The following is a 13565-nucleotide window of genomic DNA, read 5'->3' on the forward strand; positions in this document are numbered from 1 at the left end:
TTGATTCCACAGCTGACTTCGAACTGAGCCATTCTGTTCATCTTCTAGGCCAAAACAAAAATAATATTTTGGGACAATGATGAATAGCCCAGCCATATTGGAAAGGAAAAAAAATGAGAAGTGGGACACAACTGTGGGACTGTTAACAGTGGTATAGTAAGGGAGGGGGGGGGGGGTCGGACCATCTCAGGAGCCGTCTTTGCGGGTGATGCCAGCACCGGTGCCTCTCCTCCTCTCTGCCCTCCTCCCCACCCACGTACTCTTTAAATGTTTGCCAGTGTAAGGAGCATCTTCCACTTGCTGCTTGCACCAGCCTCGACTCCCTTCTGATGTCACTTTCTGGTTGCGGGACCAGGATGTGACGTCAGAAGAGATCCGAGGCTGTCATGAGCAGCAGGTGGAAGATGATGCTCATGCCGGTGAACATTTCAAGAGGTTGGCGGAGGATACTCAAGCAGCAGGGTAGAGTGGGAAGGTGGGTGGTGTGGTGTGGAAGAGTGGAGGGGGTGCATGGCGCAGCGATGGCAGGCGCCACCCCACAGGCAGCAAGCTCCCTCGCTATGCCATTGACTGGTTTTGTTGTTGGTTTTTTTTTTTTTAAACTTTATTGATTTTCAAATCTGGAATAGTGCTTTCAAATAATACATACAATTGACATGAGAGATAGCACTTACAATCAATCAGAAATGAATACAAAATAATTATCCCTTCCCTCCCACCCTAGTTTGAGAACAAAAAGAAATGCTTTAAATTATACATGAAATTAAAATCCCACTTGTTAAGTATTTAACCCCCCCCCCCTCCCTCCCTCCCACCCATCCTGGATATGCAATCTGAAAGGGAAAATAAAGGTATAATTCAACTAATCAGAATGAACAAAATTTGTCAATGGACCCCATGTTAATTTAAACTGCTTACTATGGCGCGATGTTTCCAAATTAATTTTCTCAGCTGTTCCTTTCAACTGTTGAACATTTCCCAAGTTGTAAATGCTGATTCAATATTTTCAAGCATGGTAAAACTAAGGAGAGCATGCTTAGAATGAGTATTTGTGGCTATTATAGGATTTAGGTAGTGTTATAGTAAGGGAGGATGGTCTACCCCCTCCTGGCCGCGCATGCATGCTGCTTACCTTCCCCCCTACTTTTTAACGTTCCTGGTGCGAGCAGCAACCCCCACCCTGCTGTTACACCAGCACCAGCTCTTCCTCTGATGTCACTTCCTGGACCTGCACCTAAGAAGTGATGTTAGAGGAAGAGCCGTCGGTAGCGTGATAGCAGATTGGGGGTCGCTGTTTGCGCCAGGAATGTTGAGAGGTAGGGGGGAAGGTAAGCAGCACGCATGCAGCAGGAGGGGTGGGGAAGGAGCATGTGGAGGTGGGGGTGGGGGTGGAGAAGAGGGGCTCCACCACCCCGAGCACTTCTCACCCTCGCTATGCCACTGACGAGTCTAAAGGAAAGTTCAACTGCAAATCCAGAGAGTAGCTAAAAGGTAATCTAAATATGCAGAGTAAACTGCTTCTTGGCCTGTTCGGGAATATATCTAATCAGTAATAAATGTGAATACCTATTTTGGTCCTCCAGGAAATCATAAGAACATAAGAATTGCCATACTGGAACAGACTGAAGGTCCATCATGCCCTGTATCTTGTTTCCAATAGTGGCCAACCCAGGTCCCAAGTACTTAGCTAGATCCCAAGTAGCAAAACAGATTCTATGCTGCTTATCCTAGGAATAAGCAATGGATTTCCCTAAGCCATCTCAATAATGGCCTATGGACTTCTCTTTTAGGAAATAGCCAAACCTTTTTTTAATCCCCGCTAAGCTAACTGATTTCACCACATTCTCCAGCAATGAATTTCAGAGTTTAGTTACACATTGTATGAAGAAATATTTTCTGTTTGTTTTAAACTACTTAGAAGCTTCATCACATGCCCCCCTAGTCCTAGTATTTTTGGAAAGAAGAGAACAAGCGTTTCACATCTACCCTTTCTACTCCACTCAGTATTTTATAGACCTCTATCAAATCATCCTTGAGCCATCTATCTTTTTTTGAAATACAGTGACCAGAACTACACACAGTATTCGAGGTGTGGCCGTACACTAGAGCAATGCAAGGTCATTATAACATTTTCATCTTTATTTTCCATTCCTTTCATGTTAATTCCTAACATTCTATTTGCTTTCTTAGCTACTGCTGCACATTGAGCTGAGGGTTTCAACGTATCTTCAACGATGACACCTAGATCCTTTTCCTGGGTGGTGACTCCAGAACCCACCCTCATATAGCTACAGTTTGGGTTCCTCTTTCCTATGTGCATCACTTTGCACTTGCTCACATTAAACATCTGCCATTTTGACACCCAGTCTTACAAGGTTCTCTTGCAATTTTTCACAATCCTCTTGCGATTTAATTAAATTTGCTGATGATACAAAGTTGTTATCTCACTAGTAATTCCCATCTCTAGATCATTGATAAATACAGTGGCATCTTGGTTTATGAGCATAATTCGTTCCAGAAGCATGCTCGTAATCCAAAACACTCGTATATCAAAGCAAAGTTCCCCATAGGCTATAACGTAAACTCAGACGATTCGTTCCACAACCAAGGTTTGCTATGCTGGCCCAAGGGTGGCGCTCATTGACGTTGTGCGTGCATACACATGGCGCATGCATTATTGGGACTGCAACTGGCTTAATTCAGGAGCTGAGAGCTCGTGTGTGTGCTTACACAGGACGGTGGACGGCTTAATTCGAGAGCTGAGAGCTCGGGACGGCGCTTGTTTTGCAAGGTAAGATTTGCCGGAGTATTTTGCTCGTCTTGCAAACCACGTTACTCACAAACCGAGGTTTGACTGTATGTTAAAAAGCAGCGGTCCCAGCACAGACCCCTGAGGATCCTCACCATTTACCCTTCTCCATTGAGAATATTGACCATTTAAAACTACTCTCCATTTTTCTTTCAACCAGGTCGTATTCCATAGTAGGACATTATCTCTTATCCTATGACTTTCTGATTTCCTCAGAAGTTTTCCATAAGGTACTTTGTCAAACACCTTTTGAAAATCCAAATGCACAATATCAACTGGCTCACCTTTATCCACATGTTTATTCACACCTTCAAAAAAAAAATGCAGTAGGTTGGTAAGGCAAAATTTCCCTTGACTAAATCCATGTTGGCTCTCTCTCATTAATCCATGCTTATGTATATGCCATTTTGTTCTTTATAATAGTCTCCACCATTTTGCTCGTTATAATCCCTGCTATAAAGTTCATAATCTCCTTGACTTACAAATTAAAGAACATCCTATATAATAAAACCCTAGCATGCGCATGCGTGTTCCATTTTCCCTGTTCCGTGAGATGTAGGTCCGTGGTGGCAGGAATGCGCATGCGCGGGTCCCCAACCTTATCGCACCTAACTACACTCGCCGGCAGGATTGGCCGCCAGCGCTGGACTCCCTGCTCTGGTAAAAGTAAGTTCTTCGCCTTGCCGCCGCCCCCCCCCCCCCCACATACACACACACTTCCCTTCCCTTCCCGCAGTCCCGACTTCAAACCTGCCGACTCCAGCAGCGTCTGCATCACTCTACACACGCTGCTTCGGGGCCGTAGAAGGCCCCGAAGCAGCGTGTGTACAGTGCTGCAGACGCTGCTGGAGTTGTCAGGTTTGAAGTCGGGACCGCGGAAAGGGAAGGGGGGAGGCGGCGGCAAGGGACTACGAGAGCCGACCAGATTTCTAGCACCCGTTAATGTAACGAGCTAAAATACTAGTGAGATCTATAATACTGATCAGACTAAAGATCTGGTGAACCCAGGATCCTGTTTTTCAAATTCAAATTTATTTATAATCTGCTATACCTTGACAGTTCAGAGCGGTTTACAACAAGATGATCTGCCAGACGCAGGCAATATCCAGGAAATTATGTATTCTGTTATGTATGTTTTTATGACACAGTTGCAGTAGTGTCATGGCTCCAAAATGTATCTTAAGAGATCCTAGAAATGTGAAAAGAATCACATGGGCCTTTATTAAATACCACTCAAAAGTCACATAAATGGTCAAATACCTCATATCTGCAAATATTCAGTCCTTAATGTTTTCACATTCGATGCAACAAAATGTTGCGGAGGCTGATTAAAGGGATTATTGCTGAGAGCTAATCTTGAGGATAATGTTTTACACATTTATGTTTTATGTGAATGTAGACAAATGGTCTATGAGTATAATAAAAGCTTCAAACCATATAGCCTCAATTAGAATTAGTATATATTCTTTTATGACCTCAGCGGTACAAACTGTGAGAAAGTTTTCATTCACAGTATAATTTGCACTAAAGTCTTCATCGGTCAGAATTTTCTATCAAATCTTATTTATTTAGTTTATTCATTTTTATTTATTTTTCAATAAATAAGATTTGATAGAAAATTCTGACCGATGAAGACTTTAGTGCAAATTATACTGTGAATGAAAACTTTCTCACAGTTTGTACCGCTGAGGTCATAAAAGAATATATACTAATTCTAATTGAGGCTATATGGTTTGAAGCTTTTCTGATATTTAGCCTTATAAAAAAATATATACTACCGCCGTATATACCTATGAGTATAATACCACTATTCGTATTTCTACAGCGCAACCAGATGTGCGCAAACTCACATTCTTCTTTGAACCAACCATTGATTCCAACTTTAATATTAGCCATAATATGCTAAAGTGTTTTAGTACTTTTGATTCTATTAGTTTTGCACACTTGTTTTGATTTTCACAGGATAAACACCATTGGGGGTAAATAATCGGTCTGTGAGCTGTTCGACAAACCCAGCAACTAATTTTAACCCATGGCATTTGCCGAAATGATAAGAGCAGAACCAACGCAGATAGTTTGATTATAGTTCTGTTATAAGCTCCCTCTCTTTGATGCCTGTTCTATAAGTAACTAATATAATGGCCACCAATCGTATTATATCCAAACCTTGATGTATCAATAAATCTATATATGTTTGTTTGGTCCAGATACCGTCACTTTGTTCTTTAAGAAAGGACGCCTCAGCCCCACCGCTCCACGGCAAAAAATATTTTTATATCGCGGGAAGTCTGATGTGGTGCCTCATCATTGGCTGTCTTTTCAATGTGTAATACTATTCTAGTTAATCCTTTTTGCTTTTATATTCTTTACAGCATTTAAACCATGCAATATCTTTCTAGTACATAGCTTAAGACAGTACTTATCTTAATTTATTTCAGCCAAAACCCGGGGAGCCAGACCCGACATGTTTCGCACATAGAGTGTGCTTTTTCAAGGGTCTCCCTAGAAAAAATCAGGAAGGAGCCATTAATATACAATTGTAAATAGCCTCCCCCCTACAAAAAACTTATCTTAATATAGTGTACAGCTCACCGAGGTCGCCGCCGTCATCCGACTCCACTATGTTAATGAGTACAAGATGGCGCCGGCGTCCTCAGATCCCAATTTAAATACTTGTAACTTCCTTATTAAACCATATATAAGTTCTATAAGTAACACACTTTTGGTTTGCAGTGACTATCTGGGTTTAAATCCACATTTGGAACAGTTTGGTGAAAACAAAAAAGAAGGTTTCGTCTTAGTCAGAGGCCACGTTTCTAAAGTACTTTGCTATACATATTTCTAAGCTGTTTCATTATATGGAGCTGAGCATGCGTTCTTCATATGAGAATTTGGAATTTTATCAGGACATTGCAACGGAAGAGCCCGAAAGCCATCTAGTGGCCTAGAGAGAAAAGTAAATATTTTGTACACAATTGTCATTGTTCCTAAATGGATTTCACTGTGTATATTTAACATTTTATAATTGCCAGGTCCATATTGACAGGATTGTTCCCTCCTACCTCTGGCACTGTGCTGGTATATGGCAAGGACATTAAAAGAAATGTGGACTCAATTCGGCAGAGCTTGGGAATGTGCCCACAGCACAACATTCTGTTTCAGAAGTAAGAGCAACTTGGAACTACAATTGTGCATACAAATAATTCATGTACATATAATATTACAAGAAAAGCACAATAAACGTACATATAGCAATAAGCAATTATTTTTCCCCACCCTCCCACCTATTAATCAAGAAAATAAATACCCACAAGAAACTATCTAAAAATTCCCCAAAACAATTTCAGTATAAACCCCTCCCCCCTCCCTCCCACCCTGGATTTGTATGTTTAAAGGTCAGTAAAATAAAGTCAGTTATCATTCCTTACAAAATTTAGTCAACTGCTCCCAAACATCCATAAATTTCCTGTACCTTTCCTGCAGTATAGCCATCACATGCTCCATTTTAAAAGTATAACAAAAGAATTCCCACCAGAAAGTGTAATTTAACCTATCCCAGTTCTTCCAATTCTTCAAAATAAGCTGTATGGCAACCCCTGTCATTACAAAGAGAAGTTTGTTATTCCTAACAGATGTTTGACTTTTAGCTCTCATTAACGTACCAATAGGATGGTATCATATGTCAATGCAAAACTTGGAACCTTAAGAAATAGACCAGTTCTGCATCTGTGCAGTACGAGTATGTGTGTGTGTCTGCTCACGTATGTCTGGCAGATTATCGATACGCAGAATTTCTTTCTGGAATCAGAAAATAAAAATTAGCTTGATTTTTAAACTTGTGAGGAGTAGCACCACCTGTCCTGACTTTAGCCTTAACTACTGTCTATTCACAGATCTTTCATATACATTCTTAATTCAGTCACCTTTATAAGGGTAATGTGCAGAATATTTCTCACATTTCCTTCTTGTGTATGAATCAGAAATGGCCGCGCATCATACTGGCTGCAAATTCTTTAATAGTTTACGGTGAGCAATGTAAAGCGTGCCAGACAATCGCGCGCTGACAAAGGAACTCAGACAAATGCATGCAGGATGTCAGTGCGCCGGATTAAAAGTTAAATTTAAAGTGCTCCGAGGGGGGAAACCCCCCCCCACACACACTTTACTTAGAAGTGTTGGCACTACCGTTACGTCCTGTGTGCATTTGTCTGAGCTCCTTTGTACTCGTGAGATTGTCCCGCATGCTTTCATCTATGTACTGTATAAACAGTTTTGTAGAAAGGGGAAAATGGACATTCTTTAAAAAGCAGCTGAGTGGCTATTCTAGGAGTTGGGCTAGAATAACTGAGAGGGGCCTGTGGAAAGGAAATCTCACCTTACCTCCTCTTTGGATGTTGAAGGTCACGAAAGGCCCTAGATCTCTGGATGTTTACATTCCACCGGCTCTCTCACTTTCTTCCTGACAGGGCTGGCTTTAAAGGGCAATGAGGCACTGGCCCTGGGCGCCTAGGAATAATTATGCCAAAAGTTTGCCCCACTGGCTACACCTATTGCAATGCTAAAAGCATACACCTTTGCTCTCACTACTCTCTATAAAGGTAGGGTCACCAGATTTCCTCTTTTAAAAAAACCGAACATATGGCCACGCCCTGCTCTGTCCCTAAGTCACATCCTGCTCCGCCCTCAGCCCCGCCTACACATGAACCTTATCTCTTTTTCCTCAAGCTTGGGGCTCTGACTGGAGGGTTTATGAAATCCTTCTGGGCACCTGGACAGTCCTCCAAAAGGAGGACATGTTCTGGTTTTCTCGGACATCTGGTAACACTATATAAAGGCATTTCTATAACTGGGTATATGCAGTTCTATGTGCCTTGTACATGTAAGTGCTATAGTGCATTATTGTAAGGGGACATATCTGTGGGCGGAGCATGGGAGGGGTGTGGCACACCCATGTATACCTGCCATTGACCTGGTGTAAATAGTCGTGCCTAAAGTTAGGCATGTGAATTTGGGTTTACGTTTATATTCTATCATGGAATCTTGTACATAGGCTGTTATAGAATTTGTGCACAGTACATGGAATTGATGCACCTAACTGGAGGCATCAAGTTATAGACTCTGCCAGCATTGTGGCAGAGTTTAAAATTCATGAACGGGCATTTCCTGTTTGTGTATCAGCCCATAATTTACTGGGAGATGTTAAAATATTCATAGGTCATCGGTTACTTTGCAGACACTACGCCAAAGACAAAAATGGGTGGGTAGGGGAGGCCAAAATAGAAAAACACAATCTAAGAGACAACTGTAAGACTTAAATTTACTAAGACTGCTTCTCTAGTTTCCTCTAGTTACATAACAGTACTCTTATATACTGCTACAACCTCACAGCTCAGTACGGTTTACAAGAAAAAGAGAAAAGCACTAAGTTATTTACATGTGATATTTTGAGAGCTGTACTTGAATTTTGGCTTTATTTGCTGGCTTTATTTTGTTGCTCGGAAATGGACATTGTGGTGTTTGGTTTGTCTTCACACTGAGAAAAGCACTAAGCCATGTGCTATTGGTTTGCTTTAACAATGGATAAAAAGCACTAACTATTTGTGTATGATATTCTGAGAGCTGTTTTTGATATGTTTTGTGCATGAATAATTAGAACTAAAATTGTCTGCACTAAAATATCACTGGTATTGAGCTGCTGATTGGCTTTCTGTGTGCAATGCAGAACCCAGCATGCCTCACAAGTTGTACTTTTATTGATGCTCTTTAAATAAAAATAAAATTTATAAAAACTCCACTACAGGCTTAAAATGTTTATTTGCAATGCCTTAGACCCATAAAATCATCTTTCTGCTTTGAGCGAGGAAATGGGAATGAAAAATGTGCTATACTGTGGGGATGGTGACGGATCAGACTGAAAATGCAGGGACAGGGATGAATCTTTGCCCCTTGTCACTCTGTATTCACCATCCCAATTACTTGTTGATTTTTTTTTTTTCCTTATTCCTATCATTCTGGCAGCCTGACAGTAGCAGAGCACATCATCTTTTATTCCCAGCTGAAGGGCAGGTCCAGAGAAGAAGCTGAGGAGGAACTGAAAGTGATGCTGGAAGACATAGGCCTTGCCCATAAAAGAGACGAAGAAGTTCAGAACCTTTCAGGTAGTCAAAGACTTTTATCCATTCATAATTGTTCACTTTTGGCCTCATTCAGCTTGTCATCCAGAAATATAAGAAGTTATATTCCTTCAAGTTGATGTGTGAGTGCTGGATACCATGCCCTGCATTTCAAAGGATATAAGGATACCTATAAGAGAGATAAGCAGTTCCATTTTACACATTGGTAGAAATTGAGACATGCAAGTCAGTTCATCCTAAGTTTCACCAGCCATTTAGAACAGAATCTGTCGACAAAGACCTTGTTCTGAAATAGAGGAGCAATGGACATTCATGCACTGGGTGCATTCAATATAAATATCCATTTTTAAAAATCGTATTTAATATTGCCGGGTTCCAGTCCAGCACATGTTGTAGAATGGTAACATAACCGGTTATGGACTTGCACATAATTGGCTTTGCTGTCACAGTATCTAGCTTCTCTTGTCAGTTTGACATTTTATGTGTGTGTGTTGGGTGGGGGAGATATTAAGGGGGCAATCCCCCAATCCCTCCAGTGAAGTGCTGCTCAATAAAATTCTTGAAAAGAGGAGAATGAGAGGGGACTTGATTGAAACGTTCGAAGTACTGAAGGGAATAGTCTTAGTAGATAAAGACAGACTGTTCACCCTCTCCAAGGTAGGGAGAACAAGAGGGCACTCTCTAAAGTTGAAAGGGGATAGATTCCATACAAACATAAGGAAGTTCTTCTTCACCCAGAGAGTGGTGGAGAGCTGGAATGCTCTTCCGGAGTCTGTTGTAGGGGAAAACATTCTCCAGGGTTTCAAGACAAAGTTGGACAAGTTTCTGCTAAACTGGAACGTACGCAGGTGAGGCTGGACTCATTTAGAGCACTGGTCTTTGACCTGAGGGCTGCCGCGTGAGCGGACTGCTGGGCAGGATGGACCACTGGTCTGACCCAGCAGCGGCAATTTTTATGTTCTTATGTTCTAAACTTGCATGGTGTAACTCCCAACTTGGATCTTTTGGACTCAGACATTCAGTCCCCTTCTGAAATGGGGAATAAATGTCTATGAACTTGCCAAGCCCTTGTGTTACCCAAAACGCATCCAAACCATGCCCATTTGTACTTGGGTTTGATATGCATGGAATGCTGCTACAATCTGGGTTTCTGCCAGGTACTTGTGGAAACAGGATACTGGGCTAGATGCACCATTGGTCTGATCCAGTTTAGCTATTCTTATGTTCATATATGCATATCCTGACTTTGTAAAGAGATGGCCAGAGAGGAGGCCAAGATGCCTAGCAGAAGTGCGTTGGCCAAGAGGTTCACACTATGGGAAACTACTGTGTTGGTATCTTGCAATCTGTTAGTCATTAACGAGACCATTATCCCTTCTTAATTATTGCTTGGATTTTTTTAGGTGGCATGCAGAGAAAATTGTCAGTTGCCATGGCGTTCGTTGGAAAAGCAAAAGTTGTTGTATTAGATGAGCCCACCTCAGGAGTGGACCCATACTCCAGAAGATCCATTTGGGACCTTTTGCTTAAGTATCGCTCAGGTAAGCAGCCTTCTTGAAAAAGAGCAGTAGCTGTCGCATAACTGTCTCATGTTTATTAAAACTATTTAAATGCTTTCTCTCAAGTTGTAAAAGGTTTTTGCTAGAGAAGAAAGAAATAAAACATGATATTGAAACACCATGATGTGTGTGACCTGAATTGACCACAGCTGGAAATAGGATGCTGAGCTAGATGAAACTTTGGTCGAATCTGTGTGGCAATTCATATGTTTGTATGTAAATACTCACACACATCCTTTTATTTTGAATGGAAAGAAATTACTTTTTTAGGGCTGAGCCTAAGGAAGTCCCTGATTGGCTGTCCGAGGTCCCAGCTAGACTTTCCAAAACCTGGCAGTTTGTCCGGGTTTTAGAAAGCCCCGATGAGCTCTGGCCACATCTGCCCGTGCTCCAGGCCATCCAGACATGGCTGGAGCTTTTCGGGGAAGAAGAGAGGAGGTTTGTGGGGGCGGAGCTGCAGGCTGAACTGGGAGGGGTTGGGGCAGAATGGGGTGGAGCTGAAGTTGGAACTGAGCGTGGCTGAGGTAGATCAGGGTGGGGCCATGTGACTGGATTTTTGCCGCCCGAAAAATGGTAATCCTACTTGTACATTCAGACTATGACCTCACTAGCTCATTTTGCTCATAGTTTATGAAAGCTAGCAATTATTTAGCAAGCTTTTATTCTAAGAAGATATATATATATTTAAATTCTACAGGTATTTGTATTTTGTTGTACAGTCTGGTTCCTCACCTAGCTTTTCTGTGCCATTTCCTAGGTAGGACCATCATCCTGTCCACCCATCACATGGATGAGGCAGATCTTCTTGGAGACAGAATTGCTATACTTTCCCAGGGGAAACTGCATTGCTGTGGTTCTCCCTTATTCCTAAAGAACTGCTTTGGCACTGGCTTCTACTTAACTCTGGTTCGCAGGATGAAGAACATCAAAGATACCAGAAAAAAGGATGCAGTAAGTAATTACTTCCAGGGTCCCAGGTAAAACTATATCCAGGGTCATCAACTTTTAAAAAAAATTGGGGGATTCCCTGTTTTCGCAGGTGAGCTCGGCGGAGATTGGGGGATATGATGTTTCGGATCATGCTATGATTGTTCTTATTTTAGAGTTTCCTGGAGATACCCCTGGGGGCTTTCATTGGCGGTTTCCTCTCTCGCTCTATTCTGATCAGGAGTTTCATGCTTTCCTGGTGGATAAATGGAAGGACTATGCTTTTCACAATGCGTCTCATAGGGGTGACGCATTTCTTTACTGGGAGGCTGCTAAAGTGGTGTTGCGGGGTGAGATCATTGCTTACTCTAGCCGAAAGAAAAAAAGGCGCGACCGTCAGGTGCTCCGGCTGGAGCGCCAGGTTCAGGAGGATCGTCGCCGCTATGGGGCTCATCCCACCGGAATCAATAGAGCGTTATTATTGGCTTCGCAGTTGTCGTTGCGGGAACTATTACATGATCGGGCAATGAAATCTTTGGCATACTATAAATTTCAACTGTATTTACATGCTAATAAGAGCGGTAAGCTTCTGGCAAATTTGATTCGACGTGCTAAGGGGTTTTCCCCAATTCTCCATCTCCGCCGGGCAGATGGTGGTTTGGTCCACAAAGATGAGGATATGGCGGCGGTGTTTCATCATTATTTCCAGGAGTTGTATGCTGCTCCACCGGTTTCTTCGTTGGCGGGTGATCTTTATTTGGATCAGGTCTCTCATCCGGTGGTGACAGAAGCTCAGAATGCGCGTTTGCAAGCTCCTTTTACAGTTGAAGAGCTATCGCTGGTTCTTGGTAGTTCTCCGCTGCAGAAGGCGGCGGGACCCGATGGCTTTCGCAGTGAATTCTATAGACTTCTACTTGCGGACGTGGCCCCGGTTCTGGTTGATGTGTTTAACACTGCGGTACGCGAGGGGGCTCTTCCGCCTTCTCTTCGGGTTGCTCAGATTGTGGTTCTGCTTAAGCCCGGCAAGGACCCATTACAGGCCTCCTCGTATCGCCCCATATCCCTGTTGAATGCTGAAGCTAAATTCTTTGCTAAATTGTTGGCCAACCGGTTGGCGGGTATTTTGCCCTCTCTGGTGGCGGAGCCTCAAGTTGGGTTCGTCAAAGGACGGTCGTCCACTCGCAATTTACGTACAATATTGACTTCGCTGGAGTGGGTGGAGCGGGAGCAGGTTTCTTCTTTGCTGGTCAGTTTTGATGCCCATAAGGCCTTTGATAGGGTTTTGTGGGATTTTTTGTTTTGTACTCTTCAACATTATGGTATGGGAGGTTTCTTTAGTGATGCGGTGGCTGCATTATATCATGATCCGCTGGCTAGGGTGCTGGTTAATGGAGTTTCTTCGGCGGTGTTTCCAATTCAGCGGGGTACTAGACAGGGTTGCCCCTTGTCTCCTCTTCTTTTCGTACTCACCTTGGATCCCTTAATTCGCGAAATCTCTGCTAATCCGGCGGTTCGGGGTGTTTCTCTTGGCGGCCGAGAGTTTAAGATTTCGGCGTTTGCAGACGATTTGTTGGTTCATTTGACCTCCCCGTGGGACTCCTTTCCTGCTCTTATGTCGCTTTTTACGGAGTATGGCGATTTTTCGGGCTTCCAATTGAATTATGATAAATCTTTGGCATTAGCTACGGCCGAGGCGGTGCGCTTGGAGTGGCCGGGGCAGTTTCCTTTACGGTGGGCGGATGGTGTATTCAAATATTTGGGAGTGCAACTCACGAGCAGTGTGGGACGGTTATATCGTGCTAATGTAGATGTTTTGTTGGCCGCTACGGAGGGTTGTTTTGCAAAGTGGATGTCTTTACCTCTCTCTTTTTATGGAAGGGTTCAGTTGTATAAGATGGTTATTTTTCCCCGCTGGTTGTATGTACTCCAGTTGCTGCCTCTTTGTCTGCGTCGTAGCGATCTTCAACGGCTTCATAGGCAGCTGACCCGATTCCTCTGGCAGGGCAAGAAATCTCAGATATCGATCTCTTATCTGTTCGGCTCGGGAGGGGTCGGGGGTGCGGGGCTCCCGGATATTGGCCTCTATAATCTGGCTTGCTTGTTGCGATTTTTGGGTGACTGGTACTTACAGAGTGA

The 13565-nt window shown here is 42.9% G+C and overlaps 1 protein-coding gene across 1 annotated transcript in view; it reads left to right on the forward strand.

Annotated features, from left to right (window-relative positions):
- The window catches only part of ABCA4 (ATP binding cassette subfamily A member 4), a 221770-nt gene that overhangs the window by 107702 nt on the left and 100503 nt on the right, over nt 1–13565 (forward strand). Inside the window, exons 21-24 of the mRNA XM_033916873.1 lie at nt 5842–5973; nt 8828–8967; nt 10347–10484; nt 11260–11453. Coding sequence (XP_033772764.1) covers nt 5842–5973; nt 8828–8967; nt 10347–10484; nt 11260–11453 — 604 coding nt within the window. The remainder of the gene's footprint in view (nt 1–5841; nt 5974–8827; nt 8968–10346; nt 10485–11259; nt 11454–13565) is intronic.

The sequence above is a fragment of the Geotrypetes seraphini genome, chromosome 12, assembly GCF_902459505.1.
Source record: "Geotrypetes seraphini chromosome 12, aGeoSer1.1, whole genome shotgun sequence".
Lineage (NCBI taxonomy): Eukaryota > Metazoa > Chordata > Amphibia > Gymnophiona > Dermophiidae > Geotrypetes > Geotrypetes seraphini.